Source organism: Heterodontus francisci, chromosome 3 (assembly GCF_036365525.1).
Source record: "Heterodontus francisci isolate sHetFra1 chromosome 3, sHetFra1.hap1, whole genome shotgun sequence".
Lineage (NCBI taxonomy): Eukaryota > Metazoa > Chordata > Chondrichthyes > Heterodontiformes > Heterodontidae > Heterodontus > Heterodontus francisci.
This window is the reverse complement of record NC_090373.1, coordinates 118209811-118228119: the sequence shown is the minus strand read 5'-3', so window position 1 is coordinate 118228119 and position 18309 is coordinate 118209811. Positions and strand designations below refer to the sequence as shown.

The 18309-nt window shown below is 44.4% G+C and overlaps 1 protein-coding gene across 3 annotated transcripts in view; it reads left to right on the top strand.

The window, feature by feature from the left end:
• zufsp (zinc finger containing ubiquitin peptidase 1) overlaps window positions 1-18309 on the top strand; it is a 56913-nt gene that overhangs the window by 22819 nt on the left and 15785 nt on the right. For all 3 annotated transcript variants that reach the window (XM_068018493.1, XM_068018479.1, XM_068018485.1), the window contains 2 exons: window positions 8801-8905; window positions 16781-16890. In XM_068018493.1, the coding sequence (XP_067874594.1) occupies window positions 8801-8905; window positions 16781-16890 (215 nt within the window). The remainder of the gene's footprint in view (window positions 1-8800; window positions 8906-16780; window positions 16891-18309) is intronic.

The window sequence follows — 18309 nt, the reverse complement described above, 5'->3', positions numbered from 1 at the left end:
AGGAAACCGGAGCACCCGGAGGAAACCCACGCAGACACAGGGAGAACTTGCAAACTCCACACAGGCAGTACCCAGAATTGAACCCTGGTCGCTGGAGCTGTGAGGCTGCGGTACTAACCATTGCGCCACTGTGCACTAGTTTTGTCCCTGGGATGAGAGGGTTGGCCTATGATGACAGGCTGAGTAAATTGGGTCTATATTCTCTGGAGTTTAGAAGAATGAGAGGTGATCTCATTGAAACATTCAAGATTGTGAAGGGGCTTGACAGGATAGATACTGAGACATTGGGGGAATTTTATGTTCTCCCCGCGGTGGGTTTGGAGGCAGGGAGAGTATAAAATTGGGTGGGATGGTAGCGGGGGGAATCGCCACCGCCAAAATTAAGCAGTTAATGCCCAAATAAGGGCTTCCTGCTGCCACGCAGGAAGCACAGCATGAAAAACTGAGCAGGTTGATTCCTGGCCCTGGGGGGTGGTGGGGGTGGCATGTGGTGGGTGTCCCCTTGTTAAAAGGCACTTAGTGTCTGAGCGAGGGACCCAGCATCAGGAATGGGGGGGAGGGGGCACGCTGAGAGCCAGCCCCCCTGCCTTTGCTAATGACCCCCCTACACCCCCCTCTGCTGCGACCCCCACCCTGCGAGACCTCTCCTGCCCTGACCTATCTGTGGCCTGGGACCAGTGACACTCCTGGGCCTCAGATAGTTGTTTCACCGGCAGCTGCTACCGCCTCTGGCTGACAGCTCTCCAGGGCGGGACTTGCAGCGCCGGGGTCCTTGATCCCGTGGAAGATCTGCCAATGTTCACTTAATTGCTTAATTGGCACTAGATTGGGCAGCAGGCCTTTCACAGAAGAGATGACACATGGCTCTTAGAGTTGCTTTTACTGGAAGTTGTGACCCCTTTCACCAGTGTAAAATCTGGGCTGTTGTTTCCTTGGCTGAGGAAGCTAGAACAAGGGGACACAGTTTCAGGATAACGAGACAGATGAGAAGAAATTTCTTCACTCAAAGGATTGTGAATCTTTGCAATTCTCTACCCAAGAGGGTTGTGGATGCTCCATCATTGACTATATTTCAGAATGAGACACAGATTTTTGGTCTCTCAGGGAATCGAGGAATATGGGGAATCGGCAGGAAATTGGAGTTGATGCCCAAGATCAGCCATGACCATAGTGAATGGCGGAGCAGGCTCAACAGGCTGTATGATCTATTCCTGCTCCTATTTCTTATGTTCTTCTGCTCCCTTACTGCTGATTCCATCCCTCGCCCTGGCAACTGTCTAAGGCTGCACCAGACTGTTGGTAAACTTGGAGCTCTATTTGACCCCAAGATGAGCTTTAAATCACATCTGTGCCATCACTAAGATTGTTTATTTTCACCTCCATAATGTCGCCCAACTTCACCCCTACCTCAGCTCGTCTGCTGCTGAAACCTTCATCCCTATCTTTGTTATCTCCAGACTTTACTCTTCTAATAGGCTGGCCGGCCTCCCATCTGTAAACTTGAGGTCATCCAAAACTCTGCTGCGTTTGTCCTAACTCTCACCAAATCTCATTCACCCATCACCCCTGTGTTTGCTGACTAACAGTGGCTCCCAGTTAAGCCTCGAGTTTAAAATTTTCATCCTTGTTTTCAAATCGCTCCACAATCTGGCATTTCCCTATTTCTGTAATCTCCTCGAGCCCTACAACCATCCAAGATATCTGTGCTCCCTTAATTCCAGCTTCTTGAGCATCCCAGATTTTCATTGCTCCACTATTCAGCTGCCTAAGCCCAAAACTCTGGAATTCCCTCCCTACACCTCTCTCCCTCTCTGGCTTGCTTTCCTCCTTTGAGACATTCCTTAAAACCTACCCCTGACTTAGCTTTTGGTCATTTGACCTAATATCTCCATAAGTAGCTCGGTGTCATTTTACTTTACATGCCTTTGTGAAGCACCTTGGGATGTTTTATTACATTAAAAGCACTATATAAATACAAGTTGTTGGGAAATGCAAACAGTCCTGAACTGCTCGATATAAATTTTAAAATACTGTTTCTAAAGCAGTTCACTTTCCAACTAAGATCATTATTTTTATTGCATTCCCAAGCCTAGTTGGTGGAATGTGATGTTTAATTGTGGCTCCCACTACCTCCTGCAGCTCACTGCTTTCAGTAGAGTAGTGCTATGTACCCGGTTGGTACTAATATTTCTGGACCTGGGTTGCTTCTGGACTGGAATCTGTATTACTATGAGGTGCTTGTAATGCAGTGTGTCCTGTAGGTGGCATCAGTTGAATGGCTTCCTGCTAAATCTGGAAACCTGATAGATGGTGCCAGCAAGTGTGGGGAAATAAACCATTTCCGCAAAGTGGGAGTTTTTCAAAACTATTGCTTTCTAATTGGAAAAAGTGGTTTATAACAAAAGTTTCACCTTTTAATAGATGTTTAATCTTCAGTAAAGAAAAACCAAATTTTTGTACAAAGGTTTGTTTAAGTGGTTTCTCAGACAAACTGACCCCTAGATCAGTTGGAGTGATAATCCACTCAACTGTCATCCCTGTCACACCCTGCTTCCTGAAGTCTTGCCCTCGTGCCACGGAGGGCCCTCGAGTCTGCTCCGCCATTCAATAAGATTATGGCTCTTTTACCTCAACTCCACTTTCCTGCCCCATCCCTCTGTTCATTGATTTTTGGGCAGTAAGGGAATCAGTTGGTGTTAGTTTTGAATATATGTAACAAATAAGGATCCACAGCCTTCTGGGGTAGAGTCATAGAATTATACAGCACTGAAACAGGCCCTTTGGCCCATTGTGTCCATGCTGGCCATCAACTACCAATCTATTCTAATCCCATTTTCCAGCACTTGGCCCATAGCTTTGTATGCTATGTCATTTCAAGTTCTCATCTAAATAGTTAAATGTTGTGAGGGTTCCTGCCTCTACCACACCTTCAGGCAGTGTGTTCCAGATTCCAACCATCTGCTGGGTGAAAACATTTTTCCTCAAATCCCCTCTAAACCTCCTGCCCCTTACCTTAAATCTATGTCCCCTAGTTATTGATGTCTCAGCTAAGGGAAAACGTTTCTTGTCTACCCTATCTATGCCCCTCATAATTTGTATACTTCAATCAGGTCCCCCTCAGCCTTCTCTGCTCCAAGGAAATCAACCCTAGCCTATCTAGTTTCTCTTCATAGCTGAAATGCTGCAGCCCAGGCAACATCCTGGTGAATCTGTTCTGCACCCTCTCCAGTGCAATCACATCCTTCCTATAGTGTGGCGACCAGATGTGGACTAACTAGCATTTTATATAGCTCCATCATAACCTCCCTGCTCTTCTATTCAGTGCCTTGGCTAATATAGGCAAGTATCCCGTATGCCTTCCTTACCACCTTATCTACCTGTGCTGCTGCCTTCAGTGATCTATGGACAAGTACACCCACTGACCCTCTGTTCTTCCTAGGGTCCTACCACCCATTGTATAATTCCCTTGCCTTGTTAGTCCTCCCAAAATGCATCACCTCACACTTCTCAGGATTAAATTCTATTTGCCACTGCTCTGCCCATCTTACCAGCTCATCTATATCGTCCTGTAATCTAAGGCATTCCTCCTCACTATTTACGACACCACCAATTTTCGTGTCATCTGTGAACTTACTGATCATGCCTCCTATACTCGCATCTAAATCATTAATGTACACTACAAACAGCAAGGGTCCCAGCACCGATCCCTGCGGTACACCACTGGTCACAGGCTTCCAATCGCAAAAACAACCCTCCACCATCACCCTCTGCCTCCTGCCACTAAGCCAATTTGGGATCCAATTTACCAAATTGCTCTGGATCCCATGGGGTCTTATTTTCTTAACCAATCTCCCATGCGGGACCTTATCAAAAGCCTTACTGATGTCCATGTAGACTATATGAACTGCTTTACCCTCATCTACACATCTCGTCATCTCCTCAAAAAAATTTAATCAAGTTAGTCAGACACGATCTCCCCCTGACAAAGCCATGCTGACTGTCCCTGATTAATCCCTGCCTCTCCAAGTGGAGATTAATCCTGTCCCTCAGAATTTTTTTCCAATAGTTTCCCTACCACTGATGTTAGACTCACCGGCCTACAATTACCTGTTTTATCCCTGCGACCCTGCTTGAATAATGCTACCACATTTGCTTTCTTCCAGTCCTCTCCTGTGGCCAGAGAGGATTTGAAAATATGTGTCAGAGCCCCTGCTATCTCCTCCCTTACATCACTTTTAAACCCGCTAAAACCGCTAATACCTCTTCCCTTTCAATGCTAATTTGTTCGAGTATAACACAATCCCCCTCCCTGATTTCTACACTTACATCATCCTTCTCCATCGTGAACACAGATGAAAAGTAATCGTTTAAAACCTCACCTACGTCCTCCGGCTCCAGCTGCAGATTGCCACATTGGTCCCTAATGGGCCCTACTCTTTCTCTGGTTATCCTCTTGCCTTTAATATACTTATAAAATGCCTTGGGATTTTCCTTTATCTTGCCCAGCAGTGTTTTTTCATGCCCCCTCTTCACTCTCCTAATTACTTTTTTAAGTACCCCCTACACTTTCTGTACTCCTCTAGGACCTCCTCTGTTTTTAGTCTTCTGAATCTGCCATCAGCCTCCTTTTTTTTCCCTTTATCCAATCCTCTATATCCCTTGACATCCAGGGTTCCCTGGACTTGTTGGTCCTACCCTTCACCTTTATGGGAACATGTTGACCTTGAACTCTCACTATTTCCTTTTTGAATGATTCCCACAGGTCTGATGTAGACTTTCCTACAAGTAGCTGCTCCCAGTCCACTTTGGCTAGATCCTGTTTTATCATATTGAAATCTGCCTTCCCCCAATTCAGTACCTTTATTTCCAGTCTGTCTTTGTCCTTTTCCATAACTACCTTAAATCTTAGAGTTATGGTCACTATCCCCGAAATGTCCCCGACTGACACTTCTACCACTTATCTGGCCTCAGTCCCTAGGATTAGCTCCAGTAACGCCCCTTTTCTTGTAGGACTTTCTACGTGCTGGCTCAAAAAGCTCTCCTGTATGCACTTTTAAGAATTCTGCCCCCTTTAAGCCTTTTGAACTCAGACTATCCCAGTTAATTTTGTTGGAAGTTGAAATCCCCTACTATTATTACCCTATTATTTTTACACCTCTCAGATTTGCCTACATATCTGCTCCTCTATCTCTCCCTAACTGTTTGGAGGCCTGTAGTACACTCCTAGCCAAGTGATTGCCCCCTTTTTGTTTTTAACTTCTACCCATATGGCCTCATTTGAGGAACCTGCTAAGATATCATCCCTCCTTACTGCAGTGATTGAATCCTTGATCAGTAGTGCAATTCCACCTCCTCTTTTACACACCACCCCCCCCCCCCCCACCCCCCGTCACACCTGAAGATTCTATATCCTGGAATATTGAGCTGCCAGTCCTGCCCTTCCCTCAACCACGTCTCTGTGATAGCAATAATATTATATTCCCATGTGTTAATCAATGCCCTCAATTCATCTGCCTTACTTGTAAGATTCCTTGCGTTAAAATAGATGCAATCCAGCCTTGCAATATTCGCTTGTGCCTTAATAGGTCAATATTGCTCTGCCTTCCAGACTGACTTAATTTCTCGTCTATATTTGGCTGTGCATCAACCCCTACTGTACCTCCACACTGTATCCCATCCCCCAGCCAAATTAGTTTAAACCCCCCCCCCCCACCCCTCCCCACCAACAGCATTAGCAAACCTCCCAGCAAGATGTTGGGCCCGCGCTGGTTCAGGTGCAACCTGTCCAACTTGTACAGGTCCCACCTTGGCCAGAAGGTGATCCAGGAAACTAAAGCCCAGCCTCCTGCACCATGTCTTCAGCCATGCATTCATCTGCTCTATCCTCCTATTCCTCTACTCACTCGCACGTGGCACCTGGAGTAATCCAGAGATTACAACCTTTGAGGCCCTGCTTTTTAATTTGCTACCTAGCTCCCTCAATTCTTTTTGCAGGACCTCATCCCTCTTTCTACCTATGTCATTGGTACCAATGTGAACAACGACCTCTAACTTTTCACCCTCCCCCTTTAGAATGTCCTGCAGCCACTCCATGACATCCTTGACCCAAGCACCAGGGAGGCAACATACCATCCTAGAGTTACGTTTACGGCCACGGAAACGCCTCACAATAGAATTCTCTAACACTATCGCTCTCTCACTCCTTTTTCCTCCCCTCTTCTGCAGCTAAGCCACCCATGGTGCCACAGACTTGGCTCTTGCTGCATTCCCCTGAGAAGCTATCTCCCCCAACAGTATTCAAAGCGAAATATCTGTTAGAGAGGGAGATGGACCCAGGGGCCTCCTGCACTACCTGCCTAGTTCTTCTACTCTGCCTGGCGGTCACCCATTCCCTTTCTGCCCGAGTAGTCTTTACCTGCGGTGTGACCACCTCCCTGTACGTGCTATCCGCGATGATTTCAGCCTCACTGTCCCCAGCCGCTGCTCTAGATCCAAAACGCGGATTTTGAGTCACTGCAGCTGGAGACACTTCCTGCACGCGTGTTTGCCCTGGGCATTGGATGTGACCCTGACTTCCCACATTGCACAGGAGGAGCACTCCATGTTGCCAAGCTGCCCTGCCATGACTTGCCCTTAATTTACTCCCTGAAATTACTCAAAAAGTTGAGATTATTTACACTAGGGACCTTGATTCCCTAAAAACCACTACTTAACTATATAAAAAAAGTAGTAATTACTAGTAATTATTAATAAATTACACTAATAAAAAAACACACTTTAGTAGTACTAACCTTGTCAGCAAAAGGTAGGTTTTGAGGTTTTGTTTTAAAAAAAGAACTTTCTCTCCCCTGATTTTTTTAACGCTATTTGCAGGCACTAACAGCTGTTACTTACCCAACCAATCAGTTTACAGATTTCCTGTGATATCACTAAGTCTTTTTTCCCCCCCTTTGAACCTCAGCGCGCACGGACACAGGAAGAGAGAGAGAGCCTGCCGACTGCCGCTGCTCCGGTCTTCAGGTAGATAAGGGCCTCAAACCCCGCTCTCTCTTTATGTAGGTCCCGCTCCGGATCTGCCTCCTCCCAGGTCCGACTGCCGCCGCTTCGGTCTTCCAAATACTCAAAGCCCTCTTCAGTGTAGTAATTTCGCCTCATCTCAGTTCTAAATGGCTGGCCCCTTATCCTGAGATTATGACCCCCCCCAGTTCTAGACTCTCCAGCATGGGGAAACAGCCTCTCCGCATCTACCTTGTCAAGGCCTCTTAGAATCTTTTATGTTTCATTGAGATCACCTCTCCTTCAAACTCTGGAGTGTATAGGCCCATTCTACTCAATCTTTCTACTTGGAAAAAGTGGTTTACAACAAAAGTTTCACCTTTTAATAGAGGTTTAATCTTCAGTAAACCAAAAACCAAATTTTTGTACGAATGTTTGTTTAATGGTTTCTCAGACAAACTGATCTCTCGATCAGCTGGAGTGATAATCCCCTCAACTGTCATCCCTGTCACATCTGCGTGGGTTTCCTCCGGGTGCTCCGGTTTCCTCCCACATACCAAAGACTTGCAGGTTGATAGGTAAATTGGCCATTAGCAATTGCCCCTAGTATAGGTAGGTGGTAGGGAAATATAGGGACAGGTGGGGGTAGGGATATGGAATTAGTGTAAATGGGTGGTTGATGGTCGGCACAGACTCGGTGGGCCGAAGGGCCTGTTTCAGTGCTGTATCTCTAAACTAAACTAAACCTCATACACCTGGTATGACAGCCCTCTTACCAGGAATCAATCTAGTCCCTGTTGGTAGCCTCCTAACACCCAATTATAATAATGAGGCAGCTGTATCCTACCCATTTCCTGGCTGTCTTGGTTAGGGAGTCGGCCAGCAGTACGGTAATGAAGCCCGGTCACGAAAACCAACTGGGTCTCCCCGCTGCTGTTCCCAGGTGAGCTGGCTGCTCATTAGGTTGCATTCTTGCCTAGGACCTGAAACCAATCCCTATATGTTTAAGTAATATTTCTGAACTTGGTTTGCTTTGTTTCAATGGCTTCTTAGCTGAGTTTGATGTTTAGTTTGTGGGCTATTTATACAACGTATTTTGCATCAATGTAAAGTGGTTTTGCCTTATGATGGTGCAAAAGCATGTGTGTTTTGCTGGATTAAGAGTAATATGGAGCTGGCAATTCAACTCAACATTGCAGGTTTCACATTAATTTAAGCAGGTACCTATCCCAAACCTTTACCTGCAGTGTAGCAGCACCATTAACATTTACTGTAGTGTGGAAGGAAAGGTATGCCAGATTTTAACTCATAAAGCTAGAATACAGCCTTTTTCAGTGTGTCAGTTTGTTTTTCCCTGTTAACCTTAATGTCATTTTTTTGTTGAAGGAAGAAACACACAAGACCTGAAAATGAACTGATTCAGTTGGAAGAAACTCCTGGGAAGGGCAGGAAAAGCACCTTGTAAAGTTAACCTAAAATCCTCTACTATCTTGAGTCAAAATAAGTCTCAATGTTTTAAGTGCAAAAAATTTCATCTTTGTAAGCAATTCATGGTGGAAGCATCCATTTTATAGATAGTAATCTAATTAATTCTATCACTTGAGGTTGATATCAAATACCTCTTTCTCGTCACAAAGCATTTTTGAATGGTGTGTACATCTTCCTTCATATACTAAAAACAACAGGGCAGGGCAATCATTTACATCGCAAAACAGTTTATTATTTTGTTAAAAAAATCTTCTTTGTATAAGAAATAAGCCAGTATTTTGTATATTCAACTGGAGTTTAATTTTTACTTTGTTAGGTGATGGAAAGCAGTATCCATGTCCCATGTGCAAGCTGGTATTTGCTAATTGTCAGATACTGCAGGAACATGTTGATTTGCATTTAGCTGAGAGCAAAGATGAAGGTAATACATTGTGTTGCTTTTTCAATAAGGTTATAATGTAAAAAGCTATACTTTATTGGTTTAATCTGGCAAATTCACTTAATTGTCCAGCAGATCAGCTCTTGACACTGAAAGGCATTTTGAACATTTGCAAAGCTTCCACAAAATTAATTTCTGTAATCACGTCTTTGGTTACCTCCTGCAGAGTTTCTTCCATTTCCTGCTTGGTTCCTTAACTGATCCCCAACTAAACACCTTAAAGGTGTTAGAGTTATACAGCACAGAAATAGGCCCTTCGGCCCAACGTGTCAGCGCCGACCATCAAGCACCCGCCCAATTGAATCCCATTTTCCAGCACGTGGCCTGTAGCCTTGTATGGTATCGCGTTTCAAGTGCTCATCTAAATACATTTTAAATGTAGTGAGTGTTCCTGCCTCTATCACCTCTTCAGGCGGTGCATTCCAGATTCCAACCACCCTCTGGGTGAAAAGTTTTTTCCTCAACTCCCCTCTAAACCTCCTGCTCCTTACCTTAAATCTATGCCCCCTAGTTATTGACGCCTCCACTAAGGGAAAAAGTTTATTTCTATCTATCCTATCAATGCCCCTCATAATTTTGTATACCTTAATCAGGTCCCCTCTCGGCCTTCTCCGCTCCAAGGAAAACAACCCCAGCCTATCCAGTCTCTCATCATAGCTGAAATGCTGCAGCCCAGGCAACATCCTGGTGAATCTCCTCTGCAACCTCTCCAGTGCAATCACATCCTTCCTATAATGTGGTGACAGAACTGTACACAGTATTCCAGCTGCGACCTAACCTGCATTTTATACAGTTCCATCATAACAACCCTGCTCTTATATTCTATGCCTCGGCTAAAAAAGGCAAGTATCGCATGTGCCTTCCTAACCACCTTATCTACCTGTGCTGCTGCCTTCAATGATCTATGGACAGGTACACCAAGGTCCCTCTGCATTTCCTAGGGTCCTACCATCCATTGTATATTCCCTTGCCTTGTTAGTTCTCCCAAAGTGCATCACCTCACACTTCTCAGGATTAAATTCGATCTGCCAGTGCTCCGCCCATCTTCCCAGCCCATCGATATCGTCCTGTAATCTAAGGCTTTCCTCCTCACTATTTACGACACCACCAATTTTCACGTCATCTGCACACTTACTGATCATATCTCCTATATTCATGTCTAAATCATTAATGTGCACTACAAACAGTAAGGGTCCCAGCACCGATCCCTGTGGTACATTACTGGTCACAGGCCTCCATTCGCAAAAACAACCCTCAACCATCACCCTCTGTCTCCTGCCACTAAGCCAATTTTGGATCCAAATTGCCCTGTATCCCATGGGCTCTTACCTTCTTAACCAATCTCCCATGCGGGGCCTTATCAAAAGCCTTACTGAAGTCCATGTAGACTACATCAATTGCTTTATCCTCATCTGCACATCTAGTCACCTCCTCGAAAAAAAATTCAATCAAGTTAGTTAGATACGATCTCCCCCTGACAAAGCCATGCTGACTATCCCTGATCAATCCCTACCTCTCCGAGTGGAGATTAATCCTGTCCCTCAGAACGTTTTCCAATAATTTCTCTACCACTGACATTAGACTCACCGGCCTATAATTACCTGTTTTATCCCTGCTACCCTTCTTGATTAATGGTACCACATTCACTGTCCTCCAGTCCTCTGGCACCTCTCCTGTGGCCCGAGAGGATTTGAAAATTTGTATCAGAACCCCTGCTATCTCCTCCCTTGCCTCACATAGCAGCCTGGGATACATCTCATCTGGGCCTAGGGATTTATCCACCTTTAAGCCTGCCAAAAGAGCTAATGCTTCCTCCTTTTCAATGCTAATTTGTTCAAGTATATTACAATTGCCCATCCTGATCTCTACTCCTACATTGTCCTTCACCATAGTGAATACAGATGAAAAGTAATCATTCAAAACTCACCTATGTCCTCCGGCTCCACACACACATTGCCACTTTGGTCCTTAATGGTTGCCACTCTTTCCCTGATTATCCTTTTGTCCTTAATATACTTATAAAATGCCTTGGGATTTTCCTTTATCTTGTCTGCCAGTGTTTTTTCAAGCCCCCTCTTCGCTCTCCTAATTACGTTAAGTACCCCTCTACACTTCCTATACTCCTCTAGTGCCTCCACTATTTTCAGCCCTCTGAATCTGCCATAAGCCTCCTTTTTTTCCTTATCCAATCCTCTATATCCCTTGACATCCAGGGTTCCCTGGACTTGTTGGTCCTACCCTTCACCTTTATGGGAACATGTTGGCCCTGAAGTCTCACTATTTCCTTTCTGAATGACTACCACTGGTCTGATGTAGACTTTCCTACAAGTAGCTGCTCCCAGTCCACTTTGGCCAGATCCTGTTTTATCATATTGAAATCTGCCTTCCCCCAATTCAGTACTTTTATTTCCGGTCCCTCTATGTCCTTTTCCATAACTACCTTAAATCTTAGAGTTACGGTCACTATCCCCGAACTGCCATTTCTACCACTTGTCTGGCTTCATTCCCTAGATTAAGTCCAGTATCACCCAACCTCTTGTAGGACTCTCTCTATGTGCTGGCTCAAAAAGCTCCTGTTAGAATTTTATAGGTTTCTGAGATCCCCTCTCATTCTTCTAAACTCCAGTGAATATAGGCCTAGTCAACCCAATCTCTCCTCATATGTCAATTCTGCCATCCCAGGAATCAGCCTAGTAAATCATCTTTGCACTCCCTCCATGGCAAGAACATCCTTCCTTGGATAAGGAGACCAAAACTGCACACAATACTCCAGATATGGTCTCACCAAAGCCCTGTATAACTGCAGTAAGAGATCCTTGTTCCTGTACTCAAATCCTCTTGCAATGAAGGCCAGCATACCATTCGCCTTCCTAATTGCTTGCTGCACCTGAATGCTTGCTTTCAGCGACTGATGTAGAAGGACACCCAGGTCTCGTTGCACCTCCCCCTTTCCCAGTCTATCACCATTCAGATAATTTGCCTTTCTGCTTTTACAACCAAAGTGGATGACCTTACATTTATCCATGTTATAGTGCATCTACCATGCATTTACCCACTCACCCAACTTGTCCAAATCACATTGGAGCCTCTTTGCATCCTCCTCACAGCTCACATTCCCCCCAGCATTGTGTCGTCTGCAAACTTGGAAATGTTACATTTAGTTCCCTCACCTAAGTCATTAATATATATTGTGAATAGCTGGGGCCCAAGCACTGATCCCTGCAGTACCCCAATAGTCAATGCCTACCACCTGGAAAAGGACCCATTTCTTCCTACTCTCTGTTTCCTGTCCGTCAACCAATTCTCAATCCATGCCAGTATATTGCTCCCAATCCCATGTGCTTTAATGTTGCACACTAATCTCTTATGTGGGACCTTATCAAAAGCCTTCTGAAAATCCAAATACATCACATCCCCTGGTTCACCCCTTTCTATTCTACTAGTTACATCCTAAAAAAAACTCCAGCAAATTTGTTCAGCATGATTTCCCTTTCGTAAACCCTTGCTGACTTTGTCCAAACACGTTTATGCTTTCCAGGTGTTCTGCTATCACATCCTTTATAATTGACTCTAGCATTTTCCCCACTACTGATGCTAACTGTCTGTAATTCCCTGTTTTTTCCCTCCCTCCTTTTTTTAAATAGTGGGGTTACATTTGCCACCCTCCAATCTGTAGGAACTGCTCCAGAGTAGAATTTTGGAAGATGACCACCGATACATCTACCATTTCCAGGGCCACTTCCTTTACAACTCAGGCCCTGGGGATTTGTCAGCCTTTAACCCATTAATTTCCCTAACACTATTTTTACTAATACTGATTTCCTTCAGTTCATCCCTCTCATTAGACCCTAGGTTCCCTAACATTTCTGGGAGGTTATTTGTGTCCTCCTTTGTGAAGACAACCAAAGTATGTGTTCAATTATTCTGCCATTTCTTTGATCCCCACTATAATTTCCCCCGTTTCTGACTGTCAGGGACTTACAGTTGCCTTCACTAATCTTTTTCTCTTCACATATTTATAGATGCTTTTACAGTCAGTTTTTATATTCCCCGCAAGTTTACCCTCATACTCTATTTTCCCCCGCTTAATCAACCTCTTTGTCCTCCTTTGCTGAATTCTAAACTGCTCCCAATCCTCAGACTTGCTGCTTTGTCTGGCAATTTTATATGCCTCCTCTTTGGATCTAATACTATCCCTAATTTCTTTTGTAAGCCACGGTTGAGCCACCTTTCTGGTATTTTTGCACCAGACAGGAATGAATATTTGTTGTATTTCATGCACACATTCTTAATTATCTTGCTATTATTCAAAGAAACAACAAATGTGCATTTTTGTGAAGAAGCTTTAAATGAGAAGACCGTTTATAGACTTAATATGCCATTATGTTGAACAAAGATTTCGTGATGTACCTGGCTTTGCTTTTGCTTGCCAGTTACTCAATCTCTGCCAATGCATGTTGAGGTAATGATGCGCAGGATTCCGGATACATGATCATCCGTCAGGAGTGATGTTGATATCGTTCTCTCCCAGTCTCTGTGACTCTCCCTCCTCACTCTCTCTCTCTCTGCGTCCCTCGCTCTGATTCTCTTCCAGCCAACCCCCCCCCCCACCCCCCCACACTTGTCTCTCTTTTCCCCCTGCCCCCGCTTCATTTCAAATGTCTGGCATATGTGGTTTTTCTTTTTATATCCACTCTTCTGAGATTGGTGTTCAGCCATGTTCAAGTGCAGAGGAGAGAATTTTTTTTTTTGTTTTGTGAATTTTGAATCCTGCATATTTCATCAGTTACCCTGTTCAAATTGCCATGGTGGTTGCATAGTGCTTATTGAAAGTTGCACCTTGGCCTGTTCCATACTCCTCTCTGTTTTTCCTTAGAATGCCTCTTCCTTCCCTTTCATCTCTCACTTACAATCTTTGTCATGTTCTGTCTTCCAAAGCCCACCCTGATCAATTTATTCAATTAGCCTCCGCATCATGATTCCTCTTCCTTGGTGATTTTCATCTGCAACTAAACGCCCTTCGCCCCATCTCTCCTGTCCTCCCTCTCACTCCCTTGATCCTGCCATCTTTTGCGGCCTCTCCACTGTCCAAGTCTCAATCACTGAATAGGTTTTATCTTGCCCCTCCTCCTGCCTTCCACCCAGCCCACTACCATCATCATCCACTTTTGGAGAAACACCACACCCTTAATAATTGCCTTTCAAGGTCGTAACTCCCTGTCGTTTGGCCCTCCACTCTTCTTGACAACTTTATTGGTATTGACCTGCTCAACTTCTCTCTTGCCTCTGCCTTCGTTGCCCTCGTTCCTAGTCACTGATAGGGCTGAATTTTAAGACCTTGCCGCTGCTCCTGGCGGCGAGCTCAAAAAATGGCAGCCCGCAGACACCGATGAGCCGTCACAATCTCCCGCGTGGCGGCTCATTTAAATAGCTGGGGATTGCTCCTTCCCCCTCAATCGCATGGAGGGATGGGCTATCCGTCACCAGCAATGGCGTCAGCTGCCTGTGTGCAGGCACTGGCACCATTTTTAAAGGGCAGCCAACCCTGCCGGCAAATTTGAATTTTTAAAATGACCCCTGCCCCCCAAAACATTTGTGCCCCTTTCCAACCCCCCAAATAAAAATTATATTCAGTATTTGCCTCCGCCCCCCCCCCCCCCAAAACACTTGCCTTTGAATTTTGACCTGCTGCCCCGCCATATATTGTACAAAGTTGAAGGTTCACCCCTTCCCACCATCCCCTACACTGATGATGCTTATTTGTCCATGTCCCCCGCTTCACCGCGCAGTAGAAACCTTAGCTCCTCCCTCTCCCCACCAGTGTCACGCCTGCTTTCCCCAAACGGGGAATTGAAGGCGTGGGAGTGCCAGCCGCCGTGCCGAAGATTGTGGCGGGCCCAGAAGATTCAAGGTAAGTATATGTTGATTTAAATATGTAGATTCAGTTCCCGTTGACCAGCGGCAGGGATGCCCCCTTGGAGCCTCACCGCCGCTGGGAGGTTTAGACCGGGCCCTCTCGATATTGGCCTCCGTGGCAGGCCTCTGCCGGAACAATCTTCTGGCCCACCTTGCCACAGAGCCCAATGTCAGGAGCACTATGAAATCCAGTCCATAGTCTCCCACCCCTTCTGTTCTCTCTATAAAGCCTTCCATAACTCTGAGAAATGCAAACTTGAGCACAATGTGTGTAGATTTAATATTATAATTATGGTTATGCATTATTGATGTACTTGATAATGAGATCTATCATCATCATTTTGAACACTACTGCACCTCATTCTCCTGAGCAAGGGATAACCCATAGCTCCATTTCTCCTTTTTTCCAAACAAGGATAACCCATAGTTCCTTTCCATAAACAATCATCTTTTAATCTCTCCCATCTCTCCCATCTCTCATTCCAGCTCTGCAAGCTCACCTCTCCAATTACGCCTACCTCATGCCCCCTTAACCTCATCCCAATCAATATACTGACCGCTGAATTACCCTTGCTAGACACCATGCTTGCTGATGTTAATGCTCCCTTTTCTCAGGCAACACCCCTCCCATTCAGACCTGTCATCATCACCCTCCCCTTCAAAAAGCTCACCTTCAACCCATTCATCTTTCCCCAACCCTGTTCCATATAAGATCTTTGAATGTTGCATCACTCTGAGGCTCTGTTCAAAACTCCTGTTCAAATCTCTTCAGTTCAGCTTCTGCCCAGTTAAAATCATCAAGATCATAAATGGTTCCTTTTGTGATCTTGACTACACTGCATTATCCCTCCTTTGCCTTCTTGAAATCTCTAGCACATGATATGGTCGACCATTGACTCTGCTAGGTTGTCCAGCTCCTTGAGACTACCTGGTGTAGTTCCAATCCTATCTGTCTGTACACAGTCAGTGCATGTGCGTCTGCAGCAATGGCTTCTCCTCCAGTCCCAGCACTGTCACCTCCAGAGTCCTGCGTGGATTTAATTTTGATCCCACCTCTCCTTTCATTTCCTCATCAACATGATGGTCCTCAGTCTTGTGGGCATAGGCTAGTTTCCATATGTATGCTGGTAAAACCCAGCTCTACACTTCCTCCATCACTTCCCCTGACGCCACAGCCACCTCTGATGCCAGACAGGCCTGACATCAAAGTGTGGATGAGTCAATATTTTCTTCAATTAAACATCAAGAAGACTAAAATGATAATTTTTGTTCTCTGCCATAAACTTTCCTTCCTTGTTGGTGCCTCTATCTTCCCTAGCTACTCATTCAGGCGGAATCAGATATTGCAGAGCACAGGTGTCTTGATCAACCCAGCACTGAGTTTCAAATCTTTCTATCCATCACAAACACTGCATAGTTCAACTTCTATCACATGACATCTACCTCACTCCCACTACCACAAGACCAAAGGCCCGTTTCTTCTGAGCATGTTTCCAGTTGGAAAACTGCCTGGTGTTCAAAACGTCAGTAGCCATACTGATCTGATTAGAGGCGGACCTGCTCTGTTTCTACTTAAATAATTGACACATTTTAGGTGTTAGTTTTCCAACTCCTTCTTTTATTGAAATCAGAGTGAAGAAGGAGTTTATCGGAAAAAAAATTTCAAGTTATGATGTAAGGCAAGAAAAAAACATTTTGTGTGTCTTTATATTTATATATATATATGATATGCATAATGGCCCTTGGGTAAAACAGCATATCCTCTGATTAAAAGGAGCAATTTAGTGGAGTATCTGCTAACATATATGTAAAACCAGATTATTTTAATACAGGTTGGTAAAATATATACCTATTGGAAAATTTTGTGCTGTATATGAATTTTGGGACATATAGTTAATATTTTGTATTGTGATTGTGTTTCTTCCACTGATTTGACTCTAGAATGTGTCCTGGCTGATCGTCAATTTGCCCAAAGACTACAGGAAGAAGAGGAAAGACAAAGAAAAGCTTTTGAAATGAAAAGGGAGCGGGAGGAATTTCAAAAACTTCAGGTGTTTGCAGAAAATCCTAGATATGTCCTTGCTTGCCATTATTCAACTTGTTGCCAACATCTGAAAATATAAGAAATAAAAACAAGAAATGCTGGAATCACTCAGCAGGTTTGGCAGCATCTGTGGAAAGAGAAGCAGAGTTAACGTTTCGGGTCAGTGACCCTTCTTCGGAACTGACAAATATTAAAAATGTCACAGGTTATAAGCAAGTGAGGTGGGGGTGGGGCAAGAGATAACAAAGGAGAAGGTGTAGATTGGACAAGGCCACATAGCTGACCAAAAGGTCATGGAGCAAAGGCAAACAATATGTTAATGGTGTGTTGAAAGACAAAGCATTAGTACAGGAAAGGTGTTAATGGACTGAATATTGAACAGCAGCAAGTGCAAACATGAAAAAAACAGTGGGTAAGCAAACTAAACAAACTAAGAGGAAATGAAATAAATGCAAAAAAAAAGGTTGTAAAAGATGTAAAAAAGAAAAAAAGAAGGAAAAAGAAAAAACAACTAAAAATGAAAGTAAAATGGGGGGCTATCATGCTCTGAAATTATTGAACTCAATGTTCAGTCCGGTCGGCTGTAGTGTGCCTAATCGGTAGTTGAGATGCTGTTCCTTGAGCTTGCATTGATGTTCACTGGAACACTGCAGGAATCCCAGGACAGAGATGTGAGCATGAGAGCAGGGGGGAGTGTTGAAATGGCAAGCAACCGGAAGCTCAGGGTCCTGCTTGCGAACTGAGCGGAGGTGTTCCGCAAAGCGGTCACCGAGTCTGCGCTTGGTCTCCCCAATGTAGAGGAGACCACATTGTGAGCAGCGAATACAGTATACTACATTAGTTTGTTCAGTTTGCTTATCCACTGTTTTTTTTCATACTTGCACTTGCTGCTGTTCAATATTCAGTCCGTTAACACCCTTTCTGTACTAATGCTTTGTCTTTCAACACACCATTAACATATTGTTTGCCTTTGCTCCATGGCCTTTTGGTCAGCCATGTGGCCTTGTCCAATCTACACCTTTTCCTTTGTTATCTCTTGCCCCACCCCACCCCTCTTGCTGATAACCTGTGACATTTTCAATCTTTGTCAGTTCCGAAGAAGGGTCACTGACCCGAAACGTTAACTCTGCTTCTCTTTCCACGGATGCTGCCAGACCTGCTGAGTGGTTCCAGCATTTCTTATTTTTATTTCAGATTTCCAGCATCCGCAGTATTTTGCTTTTGTTCATCTGAAAATATAAGGCTATATACAACAGTGCTGTTTCCAAGTAGACCAATTTATTTTTAATGTTTCTAAAATTTGCTGACATACATAAGATTGTAACATTTTGGAATCTTTACCTGCCAGTTGGTAGGCATGCAGCAAATTAGCATCTGGCCGATGTAAATGATTTGAACTTGCAAAGACATGATGACTACAATGATG